Source organism: Haemaphysalis longicornis, unplaced genomic scaffold (assembly GCF_048455015.1).
Source record: "Haemaphysalis longicornis isolate Haplotype H1 unplaced genomic scaffold, Haemaphysalis longicornis Haplotype H1 scaffold_4, whole genome shotgun sequence".
Lineage (NCBI taxonomy): Eukaryota > Metazoa > Arthropoda > Arachnida > Ixodida > Ixodidae > Haemaphysalis > Haemaphysalis longicornis.
In genome coordinates this window covers 19328580-19351677 of record NW_027526361.1, presented here as the reverse complement: position 1 = coordinate 19351677, position 23098 = coordinate 19328580, and the positions used below count along the sequence as shown (strand labels likewise).

The 23098-nt window shown below is 47.6% G+C and overlaps 1 protein-coding gene across 1 annotated transcript in view; it reads left to right on the top strand.

Moving 5' to 3' along the window:
* The first annotated feature begins 940 nt into the window (after positions 1–940).
* The window catches only part of LOC144178332 (uncharacterized), a 30022-nt gene continuing 7864 nt past the window's right edge, over positions 941–23098 (top strand). Inside the window, exons 1-3 of the mRNA XM_077706092.1 lie at positions 941–1096; positions 19384–19509; positions 20848–20954. Coding sequence (XP_077562218.1) covers positions 1006–1096; positions 19384–19509; positions 20848–20954 — 324 coding nt within the window. The 5' untranslated portion in view covers positions 941–1005. The remainder of the gene's footprint in view (positions 1097–19383; positions 19510–20847; positions 20955–23098) is intronic.

Sequence of the window (23098 nt, the reverse complement as noted above, 5' to 3'; positions counted from 1 at the left end):
AAGATTTCGGGTGGGAGCGTGGTTAGGGCGTTCTGCCCACTAGAGACCGCTTGACAGCGTGGGGCGTAACTCCGTCAGCGCGGTGCCCTCAATGCGGACAAAATGAAACGTTGCGACACGCAATCTTTCAGTGTTCTGTAGCGAGGACGTTTTGGACGCTGATGTCTCGGATGTTTAAAGTACGCCTAGGGGAGCGCACAAAATCTCGCGATGCCGTAGTAACTTTTCTGTTATGTGTGGGGGCCCTGGTTGGTGGAGGCGTCGTGGTGTCGCGGCACTCCGGTCCCGGCCTCACAAGGCTATGTTCCCCGTGTTGCTGCGCATGCGCACGCGTCTGTTCGAACACCTGGAAGCGGAGCTCGCCACGCTGGGGGAGGAGGCGTTCCTCCTGCGTTGGTCGTGCCGCTTCATCAAGGTCAACAACGCACGTTTGGAAATAAGAATAGTTGAATATTAGCCCTGTAACCATACTAAAACAAGTTAGAATATTAGCCTTGTAACCAGACTAAATACGATACATAGTTATCTGCAGTGTTCACTTTACCATGTGTGTATCTGTAACTATGTAAGACTGTAGCACTTCTACCCACATTCGTGGTGTTTCGACCCTGAAACTACTGTTCGCGTTTGCCAACAACTCGACTTTCTACTCTGTTTATGTTGTACCCTGCGTGGTACAAAGTGTTACAACTTGTGTGTAGGCCAGCGGCAGCCACTTCTTGATTGTTGTTTTTCTGTGTGTTTCCCTTTTGTAATGTATATTTGTTACCCGGTGCGTAGTTCCATCGAGGCATGTTATGTATCTGCTTCGATGGACAAATAAACCTCTTCAGCAGTCCTCCGGCTTGATGTCTTGGCGAGCCAGGGGCAGCGTACCGAGGGAGAGACAATTGAGGATCCCCGATAAGCGCTGAGTGGGTTCCTGCCGGAGTCGATTAGTTCCGTGTTGGGAAGAGGTCTCGTCAGGCTGTGATAAGCATCATTCGCTGCCTTGACGTCGTAGCGATGGGGCGATCCTTGCCATGCGTGTGCCTCTGGGCGGTGGTCATATTGGTGTTCGTAGAACAGTGCCATGGCGTCACGGTAAGAATTGCAGGTATGTGACTTGGCCATTTGAAGCAATTTCGAGACATACTGGAAATGTGTTGTTCTTTATATGTATTTTGCACATATCCTTTGTACCCCGTTAAGCATTACGGATAGCTCTTATAGTACCGCCAAAAACTACCTCCAGAATTTTAGGCCGGCTAGCACAGTGTCCATAACTCATTGGAATGTTGCTGGTGCCGTGCACAGCCCAAACGGCATAAGGGCAGTCTTCTCACGGTCTCTCTCGTCCACTTCAATTTGCAAGTGCCATGTTTACAAGTCCATGGGCCAGTAATACAATTGGCGTGGCAAAGGTGGTTTGTATAACTTTTGGTTGTACGTATTTATACCTCAAGATCTATAGGTACGCCCTCACATGCGGCACCGAGCGCGCAAAAACGCGCGCCGCGAAACGCCCTTTTGCGGCAAGATTCCCCTGCCGCGCAAGGATAGGTCTTGGACCCGTTTTTGCGGCAGGGCGCTTTGCGCCAAACTCAACGAGCCAATCAGCGCCCGGGTCACGTGAGCTGCGAGGTCAGTGCTCTCCTCGGGGAGCTTGGCCGGCGCGGAGAGCCGTCGAGTGCGCACGGAGCGGTTAGAAGGAAGAAAGAAATCCTTGAGTCACGTGATCAAAACGTGACGTCACTTGACCTGTTTTTGAGTGCCTAGGGTCAACGCCGAAGTAGGCGCAGCAATTCCCTGGGTCCCCCGGGGTGAACGATTTGCGCTGTCAGCACCCAGCGTGCCAGTCTGTGTTGATTGCTATCAAACGAAGCTGCAGATGCGTGAATATACCGTGAATGTTAGTATTGGTGCGACCTCCCTATCTGACTAGGTGTCTTGCATGCCTACTGCGACATTTCAAGAGAGAATTGCAGCCTGAGCTCAGCGTCATAGGCGTAGAGTTTTCATTTTCCCAGAGGGGACAGGGACACGGGAGCCCCAAATCGGATTCATCATATATATATATATATATATATATATATATATATATATATATATATATATATATATATATAGCGCTGCTGAGCACGAGGTCGTGGGTTCGATTCCCGGCCGCGGCGGCGGCTTTTCTGATGGAGGCGAAAAGCAAAAACGCCCGTGTGTACGAGATTTCGGCGCACGTTAAAGATCCCCAGGTGGTCAAAATTAATCCGGAGCCCTCCACTACGGCGCGCCTCATCGCCTGCGTTGCGTCGGCGCGTTAAACCCCCACAATCACTATATATATATATATATATATATATATATATATATATGTAACGGTCCCCTTTATTGGGTCGAGTTTTGGGTCGAGTTCACTAAGTAGTCAAACAACAGTCCGGTTCCTGTCCTTTCACCTCCTCTTCTTCCTCCTCGTCTGCCTGCTCTTCTGGCTGCTGCCCGGCTCCTCGTCGACCTCTTCCTCTTCCTGTTACACAGGCCGCCCCTCTGTTGTCAACCCTCCTAGGTTGATACGGCACTACGTTGCACATAGACGCAGCTTCCACGATGTTATTAGGTCCATTGTAGCATATGTACTTCAAAATTTCTTGTTTGCGAGCAGTCTTCACAACCATGTAGGGCCCTGAAAAAGGAGCCTTTGAACCCTGCAAGCCTTTCCGGACAAGGACGTAATCCCAAACGTTAATGTTCGGAACCTTGCCCGTGTGAAGACGGTCGTAATGCTTCTTCATTGCGATCCGGTACCTTTCATTTTCTCTCTGGGACCTTTCTTGTTCACGGAGCACTATTGAATCGGTAATCCCCAGGAGGTGATCGGCATGCAGCCACTCAGATTTCCCATGATATGCAAAGTATGGACTGCATCCTAAAGCGGCTGTGTGCGAATGGTTGTGGTGTGCAACCGCGGCTTCTAGAGCACATTTCCAGGCCCCTTTGAAATCTGGATAGAGGAAATGAACTGATTGATGTCACGTATAGCTCTCTCAGCTAAACCGTTGGCTTCAGGGTGGTACGGCGCTGAGAAACATAGCTTCACATTGCGCTGGAGGGCCCAATTCTTCAACTGCTCGCTCCGAAAGGCTGGTCCGTTGTCGGCCACAATTGTTTTGGTGTCTTTAAACATATCCCGGTTCAAGAGAGAGATGACGCTCCTTGCATCTTCCTTTCCGGCTTTACACGCGACCATTCGCGTGCGCTCATCAATTGCCAGTAGGAACGCTTGCGTGCTGCCTCTCCCCTCGCCTTTTTTCCTGAGCTCCGCGAAATCAAGGTGGATCGTCGCGAATGGTTCTTTGGAATGTTCTGCGATGATCATTGCACTACCTCTGGGTTTGAACTTGGCCTTGCAGATTTGACACTGGTGACAGGTCCGTACGTATTCAGAGATGTCTTGCTTCATGGTGTCCCAATGAAATCTTTGCTTGATTTTCCAGTATGTGCGCCAAAATCCGTCATGTCCGCCAGAGTGAGGTGAATCGTGGTAAAGAGCCAGGATTTTTGGTACACTAGTCTTCGGTACCTGTACACGACCATCTTTCAGCGACATCGTCTCTGTGCCATCCAATAAGAGCGCGCTCACGTGGTGATCATCACATGGGGCAGGTATGTGGAGTCGTGACATGGCATCGGCGTCCGGTAGCTTGTCACCTGGTCTGTGAGCAATGTCAAATGCGAACTGCTGGAGTTCACTGACCCACCTGGCCAGCCGCCTTTTTGGATGGGACAAATTCAGTATATAGGTCAAGGCTTGATTGTCTGTGAATAACCTGAAGCGTCGGCCCTCCAAGTACGTTCGGAAGTAACGTAGCGCCATCACGACCGCCAGGGCCTCTTTTTCGGTCGTAGAATAATTAATCTCTGCCTTGGTAAAGAATAATAACCAATGGTCCTGAGCTGTCTTTTCGGTGCATCCTTGTCATCCCTTTGGTACAAAATCGCCCCGGTTCCGTAATGCGATGCATCTGTGGTCAGTTCAAACGGTTTGGTGAAGTCTGGGAACGTCAACACTGGGTCCGACGATATTATTTTTGTAAGCTCCCGATATGCGCTGTCGCATTCCTTGGTCCATTCAAAGGGAACATCTTTCTGCGTTAATGCTGTGAGGCATTTCGACTTAGTGGCGTACTTGATGAATGCCCTGAAGTGGCCGGCGAGTCCTAGGAAGACACGTAGAGAATGTACGTCATGGGGCTTGCATAGCTGTAAAATTCTCTTGACGGATTCCTCTTTCGTGCTTTTCGTCTTGCCATCAAAAACTCTTCCCAGAAAGACAACAGACTTTTTAAAAAACTCACTCTTCTTGAACTTAATCTTCAGTTTAGCTTTACTAAGGGCGTCTAGCACCTGTGAGAGATGTGATATGTGCTCATCTCTGCTCCTGGAGTAGATTATTATGTCGTCGACGTACACTCCACAAAATTGTCCAGTGAACTCTTGTAGGATGGTGTCCATAATTTTCTGGAACCATGCGCCAGAATTCTTCCAACCGAAGGGGAGTGATTTGTACTCATATGTACCAAAAGGAGTCACGAATGCAGTGAAGTGCTTGTATTCTTCCTGAAGTGGTACTTGCCAATACCCTTTGCACAGATCGACTCGAGAGAACCAAGAGCAACCGCCGGTTTCATTGATGATGTCGTCTATTCTTGGCATTGGGTACGGGAACAGGTCAGTCTGGCGATTCACAAACCTGTAGTCAGTGCACAACCTATATGTACCATCGTCCTTGAGAACCGTTGTGATAGGTGACGCAAATGTTGATACGGAAGGTCGGATGATACGATACTCCAGCAGACTTTGCAGTTCAGTTTTTAGCCACTTCTTTTTTTCGTAGGACATGCCATATGGTTTTTTTCGTACAGCAGTAACATCGCGCAGTTGAAACGGCACTTCCATGACTGCTGTGGCTGGCGGATAAGTGCCTACACACAAAAGTTCGGGATATTGTGAACAGACGTTCTCGCTAGTCGTGACCAGCCTGATGGACGGCTTTGTCTGCGCGCATATCGTCTCAGTGGGATGGTCAACGAGCACCTCATCCTTCCAAAAAAGGTTGAGCCTCAATCTCTTCATGTCAGGACGGGCTAGGATGAAATTAAACTTCGCGTCGTCTATTAGTAATGCTTCTACGAGCACTTGACTTCCCTGGTACTCGACTTCGACGTGCGTCCATTTATCAGTCCCATCGTGCGACGTGCGTCCTAGCAGTCCCATCGTAGCCATGTACCTGGACAACTCTACCAGGAAATATGTCATGTGGGGGGGCAAGTCCAGTATTCATGATGCTCACTGATGCTCCGGTGTCCACTAAAACGTTTTCTAGTCTCCCGCTGGCATACATTGGTTCATGCAGCAAATTGGATTCAGATTTAATTAAGTACACAGTCTCGCTTGGGGTCTTTGGGTGGGACCGATCACCCTCTTTTACTCGTTTTTTGGCTGATGAGCACCACTAGGCGTGCCGACCGATAGTATGGCATTCCGAGCAGTGTCGTACTGTCGGGTCTGGCCTATTGGTGGCAGAGAGTCGATGCAGACGTCCCTCAGCGCATGGAGGAGTCCTTCCGCTGTGGTAGTAGCCCTTGGAAGAACCTGGCGTTGAACGGCCTTCGCCATACCATGGATGATGAGCGGTACAATGGACGACTCAGGGAGATTGGGATCGGCAAGCTGCAGGAGTCTTCGCTTCTCTTAGAAGTAGTCCACCAACGTCCCCTCATTGTGTTTGAAGAAAATGGCCTGATCCCAACGCTCAACGGGGTTCAAGTCGAATGCGCGGATGAAGCTGGCTCGCCGGTCGGCCCAGGGCTTGTCAGCGTTCCCTGCCATCCGTAATTCATACCACTTCTTCGCGTTCCCCGAAAGGTATACTCGTAGGTTATTTATCCGATCAGAGTCTGTTATCAAGTTATTGTTGGAGCACGCGTATTCGTAGAACTGAATCCATACCGCTGGACTTGAGGTGGTACCATCAAAACAATCAGGCTTAACTTCCAGTCTGTACCGGGACGGATTACGACTCAATTCCATGAAAGACATAAATTGCTGTTTGCTGCTGAAGTTGTTGTTCATGTGTTCCATGATATGCGTAAGTCCCTCTGGATGGTCTGACCTTGCGTTCACTGATTCACTTGGCTTAATCACCCAAGCTTGATCAGCGGCGCGCATGTTCACCTTGATGTTACTCTTCAACGCTAACTCGTCTAGCGTCAGTTTAGCTTTCGTGGCAAGGAAAGATATGAAGTCAGGTGTGCTGACCTTTTCAGGGAGGATCACGGTCGCATCATCCCCGTCCTCTTGGTAACCGTTGACCACCAGACGACCATCTTCACGCTGGGTCAGGTTGAACAACACCCACATTGTCCGGAATAGTCCACTGCGCCAAATGTAACGTTCCCCTTTATTGGGTCGAGTTCACTAAGTAGTCAAACAACAGTCCGGTTCCTGTCCTTTCACCTCCTCTTCTTCCTCCTCGTCTGCCTGCTCTTCTGGCTGCTGCCCGGCTCCTCGTCGACCTCTTCCTCTTCCTGTTACATATATATATATATATATATATATATATATATATATATATATATATATATAAATATATTGTAAGGAAGACCGTCGCCAGCACCATAATACTCATTTAAAGGCCAACTGCACTCAAATTTCACCCAGGCTAAATGCCTTCGAAATGTGTAGTACGTACCATGAGAACTACTGCGACGCGACCGGTAGCTCTGTGCAATGCGTGGTTATTCAGTTTCAGGCACTCAAAATAACGCCCTTGCAGACGACAAAGCACCTGCCGGCGTGTCTCGCAAACAGCCATTTAGCGGAAGTGACATGCCAGCCCAGTATATTATCTCTATGTGCCAGCCGTCCAGGCCGATCGGCCTGCCTCGCAACGGGAGAATCCGGGAAACTCTTATTTCGCGCCGGTACGCCTGGCTTTCATGGCTCCGAAGAGGCTTCGCTAACCGTACGGTTCTCTCCTTTTCGAGTGTCGTCGCGACATCATGCCTACTCGGTGTGCTGCTGTCGGAGCGCACGAATAGTGGTGCGCACGAATAGCTTGCCGGACACGCTTGCGGGACAAGCGCACGCTTTTCCGCGCGCCTACCACACCCCCGCACGCGTGCGCTCACACTCTCCTCCTGGCTGGCCGAGCTGGCCGCGCCGGCCGGTCCGCACAGCTCGCGCCGTCAGGCCAGGCCGTCTGGCCACTCGCGCCGACGGCTGATACGTCACTTCCGCCTGCCCGTAATGGCCGCGTTTTGCCCAGTTTCGTTTTCAAAATCGTCAATTTTTGCTGGTCGCTTGCGGCGTAATTACGCACATTTTAGGCGTCATACTTCGTACATCGCGGTCTTTTTAGTCATACTACGCAGGAACAGTGATTTCGCGTGGTCGGAATTTTGAGTGCAGTTTGCCTTTAAATAATGGAGGAGCGTGGACAGTACTGATCATTCGCCATGAGTGGGTATGTGACACAGGCCACATAGGGAAGAGACACCAACTCGTGGAAGTCGCATCGCCATCGCTGGGACGAAGAAGTCTCGTCTCGTTAGCTCTCCGTCTCGACTTACTGGGCAGCGCGACTTGGTGCTTCGGTGCTACTGCTGCTGCTGAAGAATGAAGCCTGAAAACCTTATAATATATATATATATATATATATATATATATATATATATATATATATATATATATATATATATATATATATATATATATATATATATATATATATATATATATATATATATATATATATATATATATATATATACAGGGTGTCCCAGCTATCATGCACCAAGATTTAAAAAAAAGAGTAATGGCGTAACTCGAAGAAAACCTAGTGCATAATGTTTGCAGTAGTGTGGAGAAGCGTGCAGCATTTTTTTCGTTAATGAGACTTCACTAATTAATTGTAATTAGTTATCTAACTCGAGAAGTACTGTCCTAATCACTGAAGTGCCAATGAGGCACTTGTAGGTATCCACGAGGGGCATCTAACTGCGGTATTTTCAGCGACGAACTAATTGTGTACTCATTTATTCTGGCTGATAAAGAAAACCCGCGAAATATGAAAAATACCACGTGACGGCGCATCCGCGCGCATTAGCGCGCACCGTAAAGCAATGCCCTCAAACAGGCTACCGCTCAGTTCGCCAGAATGAAATAAACAAAGCAAAGAAGAATAAATCGCGATCGACTTTGTGCCTTATCTGCACAGGCGCCCTGCGAATCTTGCTGCTGTTGCTACTTCCATGCATGCCATTATCAAGGTGATGCGCTGTCTCTTCAGGCGGGTGACAGGCGAAGCAGTTGCTTTCAATCAGCTTATTTGGGGACGCTACTTTACAATGCGCGCGGAAGCGCCGTCACGTGGTATTTTTCATATTTCCCGGGTTTTCTTTATCAGTCAGAATAAATGAGTACGCAATTAGTTCGTCGCTGAAAATACCGTAGTTAGATGCCCCTCGTGGGTACCTACAAGTGCCTCATTGACACTTCAGTGATTAGGAGAGTACTTCTCGAGTTAGATAATTAATTACAATTAATTAGTTAAGTATAATTAACGAAAAAATTACTATCCGCTTATCCACAGTACTGCAAGCATTACGCACTAGGTTTTGTTCGTGTAACACCATTGCTCTTTTTTTAAATGTTGGTGCATGATAGCTGGGACACCCTGTATATATATAACGAATCAAAATAGGAAATGAGGGGCTCGTAGAAATAACACAGAAATAAGGGTTTGCAGTCAAGAAAACCTCGGAAAGCAAAGGGGAGGTTGTGGTAGGTCATTGAAACAGATAAAGAATTTGGAAAGAAAGAAAGAAAGCGGAGAAAAAAAGCCCGCCAGGTGGGATCCGAACCCACGACCTCCAGAATACCGGTCTGGTGCGATAACCACTACGCCACCGGCAGGGCGATTCCCCCCCCCGCTTTCTGGGGTCAATGTAATTTTTTCCTGTGCTTGGGGGTGGTAGCCAGCGCCACTCTGACTTCTCGGGGTGAAGGGGACCTTCTCGGATCCCACCTGGCGGGCATTTTTTCTACGCTTTGTTTCTTTCTTTCCAAATTCTTTATCTGTTTCAATGACCATCTGTTTCAACGACCTACCACAACCTCCCCTTTGCTTTCCGAGGTTTTCTTGACCGCCAACCCTTATTTCTGTGTTATATATATACATATATATATATATATATATATATATATATATATATATATATATATATATATATATATATATATATATATATATATATATATCAATGTCTCGCCTGGCTGGCGCGCTTTATATAGGGGTAGGTCCCCAGGTGAGAGGAGAGAAGGAAAGCAGGAAGTGAAATTGAGAAAGCGGAGTGGTTTCTCCTAATTGATTGCTCCCAGGATTTTATACATGCATATATATATATATATATATATATATATATATATATATATATATATATATATATATATATATATATATATTACACGTCAGAAGATGATGCAATGGGCCCGGTGAAAATACCGCAGAGCGAACAGACGAACGGGTAACAAACAAACTTTATTGACGTTTCGGCCTGGGACAGAACCGTTGACCACTCTCGACATGTCGTAGACACTCGAGTCACGGCACGGGGATTAAAAAGAAGGGGCCCCCTTCACCGCGAGAAGTCAGAGTGGCGCTGGCTATCACCCCCAAGCACAGGAAAAAATTACATGGACATAAATACCCCAGAAAGCAGGGGGGGGGGGGGGAATCGCCCCGCGGGTAGCGTAGTGGTTATCGCACCAGACCGGTATTCTGGAGGTCGTGGGTTCGGATCCCACCTGGCGGGCATTTTTTTTCTCCACTTTCTTTCTTTCTTTCCAAATTCTTTATCTGTTTCAATGACCTACCACAACCTCCCCTTTGCTTTCCGAGGTTTTCTTGACTGCCAATCCTTATTTCTGTGTTATTTCTGCGGGCCCCTCATTTCCTATTCTGATTCGCTATATATATATATATATATATATATATATATATATCAGGGTGTCGAACCGAAAAAAATACCGGTTCGGTTACGGTTCGGGTTCGGGTGAAATAATTTCGTTCCGGTTCAGTTCCGGTTCGACAAAATCACGTACCGAACCGGTTCGCGAACCGGTTCGGGAGCTTGAACCGGTTCGCGAACCGGTTCGATTAGTTGAATTATCACTAAAATTATAAAAAAAAAACATTTACTAGTTTAAAACGACCGTCAAATCAAAACACAAACTGACATTCAAAATGGTGCTGCTCCCCAAGGGCAGTGGCGCAATTGCAAAGGAAACTTTAAACAATTAGGAGATATTAGAAAAACACATGAAGTGGCGACGATTTACCACCTTCTTTATCGCTCAGACTTTCTGTTGTCCTAGCAACTATTCATAAAGCCAACGCCAAGAGATATGATGGTGGGATATATTTTCTGTCCTTTCCTTTTTTGTTGAAATCGCAATTGTCGCTATGCAATCGCCCATCACGCTAACCTTGAGGCCTTAAATTTAATCCTGCGTACGGGCGTGTTCAAATACCAGCGCTTAATAACAATGGCGCACATTTTTTATATTTGTAACAAAACAGAAAAATTCTACAACAGGCACATAAATACTACCAATGAATTAGATTATTTGGTAACCCTGAATAATTTGTTAGCTGTCACCTTATCGAATGTGTTAGCCACACTTTTGTTAAAAGTAAGCTTTAGTTACGCTCAGTCACTGCATTATTGCTCTGACCACTGCAATGTATTTTGCGATACCGAAAGTGTGCATTACAATCAGTATGTCATCGTACCGCCTGAACCCCTACCATCGTTCCGTGTGCTACATTGCGGAATCTTATAACAGATAATGCGGTTACAAAATGAAAGGGAAATTTGACACGTGGAGCATGAGATGGGACTTTTTGGGTAGACGCTCTTTAATTCGTCCACAGCAGTACTCCCCTCCGGAACTAGTAGCAGTAGAAGCAATGTAGCGAGTTGGGCAAACGGCTTAGCAAACAGCTTAGCCACTGAGCAGCTCCTGCGGTCACACTTGTCAAGTATTAATAATTTGCAGGTGTCGGACCTTTTCAACAAATTATGAAATGCAAAAAGTTTGCACACATCGGGTGTGAGCTTTCGCTGTTGCGCAGTGGAGCACTCCTGCAGCCTGATTTCTCCAATGAAGTCGCAGCTAGGGAAGGGCAAAGTCGTTTTATATCACCTGCAAGCTGCCGAGAATGACATTTCGTTTGGTCAGCTTGCACTACGCTCGCGCCTCCAGCAGCAACAGACCAATGCTACATTGGTGCTCATTCATTTCCCCTGTTGTTACATAAAGCGTGATAGTGTTCAATTGTCTGGAGGGGAAAGTGTGCGAGCAAGTACGAAGTTGATGGTACGGGAAAGAAAAAAAGGCCTGAATTGCATTGACTGTGCAATATCAACAACAGAGGGTCGAACCGTTTCGGCATGAACCGGTAACCGTTATTTCTTTTTCCGGTTCAGTTCCGGTTCGGGTTCAGCGTGCTCAAAAAATAACGGTTCGGGTTCGGGTTCAGTTCCGAAAAAAATACCGGTTCGGTTCCGGTTTTCGGTTCGGTTCGGTTCCGGTTCGACACCCTGATATATATATATATATATATATATATATATATAGATATATATATATATATATATATATATATATATATATATATATATATATATATATATATATATACAGTCGAACACGGATATATCGAACACGGGTATATCGAATTATTGTCTATATCGAACTCGTAAATTATCCCCTTGAAAATTCTGCGTAAAAGTATAGGAATTCGTACGTTTATATCGAACCGTATTTTTCCCAACATTAGTTATATCGAACGCCCCGCCAGCTGGAAGTGCTCTTCGGCGGTCGCTGCACACCCGATTGAGGTTGAGGAGGATGTGGAGGAATGAGCGGGCATGGCCAAGACTGGCTCGCGGAACTAATCCCCCCTACCGGAACGAATTTGCGCTTGCCCAGTCGGGCCCCGCTACCGGCCGCCGTAGCGTTAGCGGACGGAGCCCGGTATGCTAAATCTCTCTAGGCACACAAGCCCGAACGCTCGGAAAATGTGACAGTGTGAGGTAGGGATGCCCCGACTGCGCACGTTCTTTTTTTTTTTTTTTTTTTTTCGGCTGCGCACGTTCCCTGGCTTGCCAAAAAAAAAGTTTTTTTTTTCTCTCTCTCAGGGTCTGTCTTCCCCCGATATCGTCTCGGGAAAGGGAAGAGGGAACGAAGGCGCTGACGGCCTCCTCCTTCTTTTGCATTTTGCTGCGGTTGCTGCTGTTTCGCGAGTTGTCCCGCACCTTTCGGAGATCACTGTTTCTCTCGGAGATGACCATCGCGAGCGCTTTGTTGGAGTCCGTTCAGAGAGCCTTGAAATTGTTACCTTCAAAGTTCTTGTGGTACGTGCGCGCTGTTCTTCTTTTGCGTGCGTGTTGTGCATGGTGTGCGAAGGCGCAGCCTACTGCTGGAATTTTCTAGTTGTGCAGCCTCGAGAAGATCGAGACCAGCGTCTTTAATTTCATTTCCAGGACGAAGAAGCAGGTCAAGATCAGCGATTTTTTTTTCATGGAATTAAAGCGTCCTGTTGCGTCATGAGTGCGGAATTAGTTGTCATTCTTGAATGTGGCGATCGGTAAGTGATCGTCCGCCATTGGTGAGGTCTCAGAGCCCATATTTTTATATCGAATTTTTCATATATCGAACTATTTCGCGATCCCCTTGGAGTTCGATATATCCGTGTTCGACTGTATATATATATAGATATATAGGCCCATTTCAAGTACTAGGGATCCGGGCTTTCGGTGTATAGGACATTTCGGTGCAGGACGTTTCGGTGCGGACATTTCGAAGCATGGGATGTCCCAGGCATTCGTTTGACATTTTAGCTTTGGTATTTTATTTTCGTCAGGCGATATGTTTTTACTGCTCGAAAGTTGTGTGTAAGCCACATTGCCCGGAAACGAAGCGTAAATCGAGGCGGAGCATCAGCGCGTAAAACCCCCAAAAATTAACGTTGTTAATTCACTTCCGTTCAACTTTTCTTTTAACATTCATGTTAAAGACCCTAATACTTTAAGTGTTACCAAAGCGCTTTGATTTCACTTCCCCCAACGCTGCAAGATGCTGCTGCTTTTAGTCCGTTCCTATCTCTCCTCCCCCCGCCTCCGCCCCCACCCCGCTCGCGAAACCGCCGTGAAAAAAATGAAAAGGAAACAAGCTAGCTTAAGGGCGTGTGCATTCTCTTTTAGATATTTTTTTATCAACCTCTTCTTCGTTGAATTATGTGTCGGGTCTCCTGACAACCTAATGAACAATTGCACCTACAGTGGTGTCGCTAGGGGTGGGTGTAGTGGGCTGGCACCGAATAAGCCCCCTTCGTGCTTCTCCTGTGTTTAAACTGGACCTCGAAAATTTGCACACGACTGTCCCAGCTCTCGCCAAACCAGACTATTCATTTTTCCCCTGGAAGAAAACAAAGAATGTCTATGTCTGTGGTGGGCATAATATGCCCAACCCGAAGTATTAATTGCCGGTGGGGCGACCGAAGGCGACGAAGGGCTTATTCCTGGAGAGGGGGTGCCAACCGCGACGCGCGGAAGGGTGTAGCTAGCGTCACTAAGTAGGCTACGCCAGTAAGCTTGTTCCTCGAGGGGGGAGAGAGGGGCCAACGATACTGGTTATTGTGTCCTCAGGGACCTTTTGGTTAGCTATTTGTTGCTCATTGTCTCCTCTTTGTGTCGCCCTTCCGCGCAATCCTCATGGCTTTTTAAGTATCAAACAAAGTATCAGGCTTTTTAGTATCAAGAAATCTTGCTCACTAGACAGGATATGCGAGCTCATGGTGAATGTATATCTTTTTCTTACATCAATACGGTGATGCTTTGGAGACCGTGAACTCAGGGAAACGTTGGAGATTTGTTTAAGGTGACAATTACTCGGTCATTTCCATCATTTAGGTAATGCTTACTTTTGTTCAAAGATTCATCTAAATGACACATAAAACATTATAGCATATATTAGAAACCGTTGTGGGTCTAGGCCGGGTCACATCATGGCGGCCCCACGGGGGGTGGGGGGGGGGCAAGAGGGCGAGGGGGAGGTGTCAATGGCCTGCGGCGTATTTGAAAACCCACATTCAGTTGTCGTACCAGACTGGCTGAGCATTGAAAGAACAATGCTCTTGCGCCCAGACAAATTTGAAGTTTGAAGTTTATTAGGAACTGTGCAAATAATACAGTACATCAATTGGTAAGTAATACAGAAAGAGGTCCCATAGTTTATCACTGTGGGGGGACCTCACTTTAAAAAGTACATAAAAACATGGGCAGTCAGAGTAAATAAGCAAAAATATAATGTAGGTTTATACACAAATCAATTGGACATGTTGCAGTGATGGCCGTTCATTGCAGATTAAAGGAGCACTGACACGAAAATTTTATGTTATACTTTTATTGCTTTTATCGATGCTTAATGGTCTGGTGAACCTGAAACAGCACTTCAAATACTTCAGCGCGCGATAGTTAATTACATTAAATGGCCTGAAAATCGTTTGTTTCAAATTCCCTCGCTTTCATCCCGAACGGCGCATATGAAAGAATCCCGGCCTGACCTCACCGCTTTGTGCGGGCGTCACCGGAGCCCGCTTGAGAGGGTTGTGCGCCCGCTCGCCACTCGTGGGGCCACGCGCGTGAAGTGACGTCACGAGTTTTTGACGAGCGCTGTCGCGTCACTTCTTTTGGCTTCACGGGGTGATGTCCCGCTGATGTCCATTTGCTGAGTGCCGCTAAGGTGGCTAGAATGGGCCACCTTAGTGCCGCTGCGCGCGCTGCTCCGTCGGCGCGATAAATGAGATCCAATTGAACTATGTTCTTCGCGTCGCAGGCCGCTTATATTTCAGCCAGGGTATTCTGTTGAGTGAGGGAAGCGAACTGTGCAATAATATTAACGCCGAAAATTGGTGTCAGTGCTCCTTTAAGCCAAAACTTCAGAGAGGCACGTGGTTAAAAAACAAGAAAACAAGATACGTCATTGGGCATCAACAATACAGAATAAAAAAAGCTTAATTGCGCCAAGACAGCCTAGGCTGATTTGTAAAGCCATCATAAAGCAAACAGAACATACATGAAAGCAGGATTATTGTAAATTCATATTACACAATAAACGCATAACGGGGACCAATCAAGCGACGTGCTTGAACTTGGATGGATCAAGAAGGGGAAACAAAAGAAAGCAAAAAAACCTTAAAAATCACAAAGAAGAGTTGAGAAAAACATCTGCCGGAAAGGCACGTTCGTTTCCTTGTTACCAGTGCGAAGGTATTTCGCTTGCGCAAGCTGCTATAACTTTAAAATAAAATGTTATGATGGATGCATGAGTCGTCATGAAACATGCTAACAAGAGTCACGATAACGGTCACACCATGCGAAAGCCGCTACCTCACACGAAATATCGTGCCTTGAAAAGCAAACTAGTGCAACTGCAGCAAGAGCAACTGTATAGTTTCAACTCTTCATGTACTGATGCTAACACTGCCCCGATGAACACTGAAAACTCTCGGCAACTTCGCACACCATTATATATTTAAACGTTCGTACCTAGGCCAGCTGCACTCAAAATTTCGACCGCGCGAAATCACTGTTCCTGCATAGTATGACTAAAAAGACCGCGATGTACGAAGTATGACGCCTAAAATGTGCGTAATTGCGCCGCAAGCGACCAGCGAAAATCGACGATTTTGAAAACGAAACTGGGCAAAACGCGGCCATTACGGGCAGGCGGAAGTGACGTGTCATCCGTCGGCGCGAGCGGCCAGACGGCCTGGCCCAACACCACCTAGACTAGTTGGTGTTGCCTGGCCTGACGGACTGACGGCGCGAGCTGTGCGGACCGGCCGACGCGGCCGGCTCGGCCAGCCAGGAGGAGAGTGGGCGCGCGCGTGCGGGGGTGTGGGAGGCGCGCGGAAAAGCGAGCGCTTGTTCCGCAAGCACGACACTATTCGTGCGCTCCGACAGCAGCACACCGCGTAGGCATGATGTCGCGACGACACTCGAAAAGGAGAGAACCGTGCGCTTAACTAGGGTCCCTATTTCTAGGGACCATAGCTTAACGAAGCCTCTTCGGAGCCATGAAAGCCAGGCGTAGCGGCGCGAAATACGAGTTTCCTGGATTCTCCCGCTGCGAGGCAGGCCGATCGGACTGGATGGCTGGCATGTCACTTCCGCTAAATGGCTGTTTGCGCGACACGCCGGCAGGTGCTCTGTCGTCTGCAAGGGCGTTATTTTGAGTGCCTGATACTGAATAACCACGCATTGCACAGGGCTACCGGTCGCATCGCAGTAGTTCTCATGGTACCTACTACACATTTCGAAGGCATTTAGCCAGGGTGAAATTTGAGTGCAGTTGGCCTTTAAGGTGTCCTCACCCCAAGTTGACCATTTGCTTCATACCTTCCATATATTGCTACTTAGAACTTACCTATCTGCCACATTTACCTATCGAGCGCTTCTTTCAACCGTTTAACATATCTGCAGGAAGAGCGGAGACCCATATGCAACAGTAGTCGTATCGGCGAATGCAGCTGTTTGGGTGGTTATGTTTATACAACGCGATATTGAATATACAACGATTATACAACGCGAAGTTAAATCAGTTGAAGAAATTACTTACAGAATTCCTGGCCTCGTTTTTGTGTTGGCACTTATTACGAGCATGAGCTTCCCGAAAGCCAGAGGCACTTCTGTCCTTGTGGCATAAGCGCCGTTTACATTGACCCGACGAGGCCGGGTTGAGTTGAAATAAACAGGTTTTTTGGACTCGACGCGATGAGTCGAAAAGCCGTCGGGGCGAGTCCGTTCGACTCGCAGGCAGGGGGTGGGTTGACGCGCACGTCGGGCTGAGTCGGCGGGCCGTGGGGAGCTCAATATCGTATTTGCACGATTATAAAGCGCCACCGATTGTACCGCGCGGGTAGGTTCGCGCTCGAAAATACGAAAAAATAATTGGACGCTGGCTTTACTCCATAGCCGGCTTTACCGCGCAAATGTAAAATACATGACACTACTTACCCAGAAGAAGGAGATTTTATTTTGCGCGTGCAACTGTGGCAGCCAAAGATAAATTGTGCTTCGTAAACTTGCTTATCCAGCTCCTGCAGGGAATAAAACTATAGTGGGAAACATTAAAGCTGTTTGCGATTTCAAGTGTCTTGACCTTCATAATCCTACGTGTGACGGGCTAATTGCAGTAGTAGAAAAATGTGTAATAGCTGACCAAGGTACGGCATTCAGGAATGAGTGCGCCGAAATTCACTCACGTGGTGTTGACGAATTTTTTTTTATTGGATTGATTTGGAGTTCGGGAGGACCTCGTGCCTATGGGAATGTTGCTGGCCGATTTAAAACCTGTTTCAGTTTTGAGCCTGATGGTAACGCGCACACAAATTTTAAGGCTAGCTTTTAGCAAAAGAAGGTGCGTGCTAGCTAGAATCGTGAAAATACGGTAGCTCCTTCTCCGGCAATCCCCCGGCCCCCTCGCCTCGACTCTTTGAATGGAGCTCATATATACGCGGGAGGGGTCGAAGTAGCTGAACCCGCCAGTCGACTCGACCCTCCCTCGTCGGGTCCATGTCGGGCCCCTCCATATACACTGGTCTCGTCATCGGCCGCCCAGGAAGAAAGCGGCCGTGGACGAAAAGGAGGGCTTCAGCTTCTGGTCTTCTTCGAGGTTGGCTGGCCGCTCGCTTCACCACGCTACCACACGCATGTCGGAGGCGACGGAGCTCGGCTCGGGTGCGCCTTCCCGTATGCAACAGTACACGCCAGTACACCGTACGGGTCGCATTGGGCTGTTGACGGCCACGTTTAAACCTCATGCCAACAAAACGAACATGCAGTAAGGGCAGGCAACCTATAGCTGCGCGTGCCCCGCCCCCCTCCCTCCACTCTCAAGCCGTGCACTCATAAACCGGCAACCGGTCATGAGCGGGTGCTTAGAAGTGAAAGACACTGTCGAACATGTAATAATATTTCCTTTATTTTCCATCCTTGGAGATGGGGGAGGCAAGGAAAAAAAGCTGTATACACATGGGGAGTGGGAAAGGAGGGATTTAAGGAGAAAAAAAAGGTATAGGAAAGATGGGGAGTGGGGCTTGGGGAGCGAGAAAAGAAAGAGTAACGGTAACTACAAAGGCAAAACCACGGTCGATAATAATGCCTTAAACATAACTGGCTAAATGGGCAGATGAAATACAGTACACAGTGTTTCTACAATCGTTCAGACGAGCCTGTGGCCTTTGAAAAAACGAAGTAAGGCTTTTGTGGCATTTTGGGGCTGCGATGGGCAACGCCTGTGACACGAAACAGCCTGCGCAGTGAGTGGCTGGTTACCGAGTTTCTGAAGGGCGGTTGGAACGTGCTGTCTCTTTGTTGCAAAACGGGCACAATGGCACAAGAGGTGTTCTATTGTTTCATCAGTGGCACACAACATGCAGATATAAGCTTTGGTGAAAGCAACTCCTACCCACAGGCGGCGGAATAGGGTGGCATACGAGCGTGGCACGTCAGTGGGTAATTGGCGCTGCAGATTGGGGTCGAGTAGGGTGCCTGGATTCACGCGCGTCCGCCGTACAGGGTAGAGACACGTATGCGTTCACGCCGCCAATTTGGGTCACTCGCTCGCTCACGCAGCAAGTCATTGTCTCAAAACCTCGCCATAATTATCGTCGCAACACGCTTTGCCTGCGAAGTTTGAATCATCTTATCTTTTCGTGTTGCTGGATCTTGTGGGAAAAAAAAAACAGCGCGTTGAGCCCTTTGACTCAACTGCGGCGGCACGGGACCATTCAAAGGGTGTCTCCACCTTGTACGGCGTCGCTGGCATCGAAGCACCCTAGGGTCGAGCGAGTACAAGCGACAATTTTAAAACTCCGGCGTGTTCCATAGAGCAAGCGTGATTTCGCGTGCGTTTAAGCGCAGTGACCTCGCAGCGCCAGGGCGCCATAACGGGTGACAGGCCAATTAGGCACAATAGGGCATAATGAGCCGCTTTATTTGCACGTTCATTCCCAGAAATGCCGCTGTGGCTTGAAAAATAACGCTATGCTCATGCCTGGCTATGCCCTGAAGCGCCGGCTGGGCTGTCTGCGCATGTCATTTAGAGAAAGTGAAAGGCTGAACCCAATCATCCAGTATAGATGTAGCTAGACGGCAGCGGGTACATCTCAAGAAAAGGCAAACATTCATGAAACAGTGTGTGCATAGCCTTTGCTTTCGCTCGTGAAAACTAGGTTTAGAAGAGTTCAACCTGGGCCACTTCTGTTACTGATTTTAGATCCCTGCGAGGCGAAACTTGAGGAATGCCAGAATGGCAAGAAGACATCGTGCAAAGTTATAAACGGAACGGCCACATGTGTCTGCCCGCCATCGATGAAGGAAAAGAACGGAGACTGCTTTGTGGGTAAGTGTTGCGCTTTGTTGTAAGCGTACCGCTTCGTAACAGGCGACTACGATTTTTCTGAACGATCAGCTGACATTTGCAGAAGATTGGTATGGCCTCTACTCGCAGAAAGACGCAAATATCTAACACTCATGTTGTTTTTTAATGTATTCCACTCAAGAACTGGGATCAACAACGAAACGTACCTAAAATAACGAACGTATACCTGTCCCCTCGCACCGATCATTGCTTGAAGATTCGCGAGTATATCTCCAGGATTAACACATTTAAGCAGGCTTTTTTTCCCAGAACAATACATGACTGGAATACTTTGCCGGAAGGAATTGTCTGCGCTCCCCCGTCTTGTTTTGTAAAACGTTTGCAAAATTATATGATTACGTAATATCCCACCGTTTTTTTTTTCTGTGCCTGCACATTGGTAACCCAGCAAAAGTGGTTGTTGTCTGTGTACGCATTTTTTTCCCTCTTTATTTTCCTTTTTTGAAGTTCTGTTTTCCAAACATTACATCCGTAATTCGACTGCTTTGATGCATAATTATTGTTTAAGGAAACGCAATCTGTTTGTATGGCAGGGGTATTTGTACATTTGTATTCCCCTTTTGCTTCCCCTCTACTCTAAAATAATGCCCGTGAGGGCGATGTAGGTATTTGAATAAATAAATAAATAAATAAATAAATAAATAAATAAATAAATAAATAAATAAATAAATAAATAAATAAAGAGAGAGAAAGAAGGAAGGAAAGAAAGAAAGAAAGAAAGAAAGAAAGAAAGAAAGAAAGAAAGAAAGAAAGAAAGAAAGTGGCCGAACTGGGTTGCAAGCATTTCGTCGAACCAATGCCGCCTCCAGCTATTTCGATGGTCGAATTGGCCCTGCTTTTCGGGCGGCTAGCTTCAGTGAAGGAGGCCTACTAACTATTTTTCAGTTAGATGAAATATTGCGGACTCCTACAATTTTTTTCTTTGAGCATTCAGGATGTTATGAACAACAAACAATTATGCTGCTTTAGAAAAGACGTCATTGCCTTTTAACATGTGGCATGCGCACAGTGTTTGAATTACAGGTGTCGTGTCCTGGCACATAAACTTCGATAAACTCTGGCCCATAAAAGAAGTGACGCATTGATGAGAAATGGGTTTACTGAAAGAACGCAATGTAACGGTCGAGAAACCGTCTTTTCCGCGTACAGAAAGGTCGTGTCAGCTAATATGTGTTTCACTATTATTTGTGCTGTCGTGATTGCTGTTGCCACATTACCTTGATGTGTTTGATTGTGGACCCAAACCCCGCAATGTGGCGACTTTCAGAACATTTCTTGGTGTGCAATCTTTACACGCAGCACGACGCATCACCGTCAAGTTCACACTGAAGCCTCGGAAGAAACGTTCCACCACATACAGTCAGGAACACAACTGCAGTGTAAACAAAACGGTACTTATCCGAGAGGTGAGTCTGAACACGCCGTTACACGTCAAAAAATTAAAGCCGTTTCATTCAACGTGACAGCTGTCCGAAGCGCAGAGCAGTGATTCGCCATAGTGGGCTGTGGCGCCGTTATCCGCTCACTGCTCCACGCATCACGCTCTTCGCCTCCCTGTCTCACTCCTCTCCTGATTAATTCAACGGAGGTTTGTCCAACGCATTTCAAATTTCCCGCCTTCGTAGTGCTTGCGCGCCCCCTGCCTGAAACAGTCCGAACGGGAGGTTTTTTTAATGCTTGCTTTTCGTTCTGCACGTGCCGGCGCCTTGCTGCGCAGTTTGGAACGCGCCATTTTAAATGCAGAGCATTTCTTTAACTGACGATGTTATGCGTCCGTAAGTCGGCGTCCGCAGCCAGCCAGCACGTGCGCCCCTCCCCCGCTCCTCCTCGCTCTCAACAACAGGTGCGGGCGCGCATGCGCGTGCTCCGGCGCCGAAAGAGGCGTTGCAGCAGCAGGTGCTACCTCCTCTCCCTCTACTGTGCACGCTACGAATATACTCGTTGCCCGAGCTACAGTGGCTGTACCCGAGCGAAGGATCCGCGGCCCGACGTTGACGTTTGGCCGCGGCTTCTCGTGCACGAAGTTCGGCGTCGGCAGCGCGCCGTCTCGATCCAACCGATTGCCCCGCAGAGAGGGTGGGGTACAAACGATGGCAATAAATAACACGTTACGTACTTACGTCTCTCTCTCTCTCTCTCTCTCTCTCTCTCTCTCTCTCTCTCTCTCTCTCTCTCTCTCTCTCTCTCGTGTCGCAACCCAACTACCCAACCCCTACGACAACAACAACTACCACCACCAACTACCACAACCTACCCCACGTGACCACCCCCAATGCTCTGCATTTACTCGTGTCCCTCGCGCGGGGGCATGCGACGGAGGATTTTTTTCTTGCACTGCCATTTTGTTCCGCTTACTACCGTAAAAACCAACCCAACGAGCGTTCCTAACTAAATGAACGCGGGGGCTGCCGGTTAATTACGTATACTTTGCCTCAATTGTACCTGCAGTTTTCTTTGCGCTAAACAACGGGAAGATGTATGACAAGCGCCAGCGGTTCACGAGTTACGAACGCTTATGACTATATAAACAGCTTGTTTTTCGAAGCTTGTATGGGACGCCGTGATGACGGTACGCCGTGGGGCGAGCTACGAAAAGGCAAGCCCCTAAAGTGCTCTTAAGAATCCAGGGGGTCTATATCATCCGTAACATTTAGCTATGTACCACAGATGTCATTGGCCATGTACACGCGGGCGAGTGTTTGCGAAAGGAAACAAAGTCAAAGTTTCGAAAACAATATTTTTCTTGTTTTTATGATTGTGTGCGTTTTTGAGTAAAATCGGAAGTGCATTTGTCGAGGTCTGTGATTGATTATGGGGTTTGGAGGGACCCTGCAGCACTTTTTTATCTTTTTTTTTTTATCTTAAATGCTTGCAGAACGTAGTCACCAAACACACCCAGTACTTAGATAAGGGGGTCGCAAAGCACCTCAGCCAACTGTGGTCATCAGATAACCTCGAAACTCGCTCAAAAGATTGTTCTCTCTTTCCCGGTCCCGACGTTCTTTGACGGCCCCAATTACGCCATTAAGGCCATGTAACGGCTGTTGGCCGGCCTTCCTTCAGTTGCAGCCATGAACGCTTTTCGATAGCAACTTTAAAAATAAAGCCACACGAACAAAGCAGAAACGGAAGGCGGATTTGGTGCGACGAGCAAATCACGCAGTGCCACTCCGTGTTGGTGATAACTGTAACTTTCTCAGTGCTTACAGGCGCCAAGGAACAAGTGAAAACGTTTATCGAAAGTGTTGCAGGGTCCCTTTAACACGCCGAAGCTACTCAAGATATAAGGCACGCCGTAGTGGAGCGCTCCGGATTAATTTTGACCACCTGGGCTGTGCTTAGTACGCCACTATCTCGACGCACGGGGGTTTTTGCTTCTCGCTTCCACGCACCAGAAAAGCGGCCGCCGCTGCCGGGATTCGAGCAAGCGTCCTTGTGCTCAAAGCACAACGTATTCCACTGATCCACCAAGACGGGTTTGTCGAGGTCTTACCTGCGGCTGCATTGTGCAGTTAAACCCAAGTAATGCACTTTTGGGCGATTCAGCGCA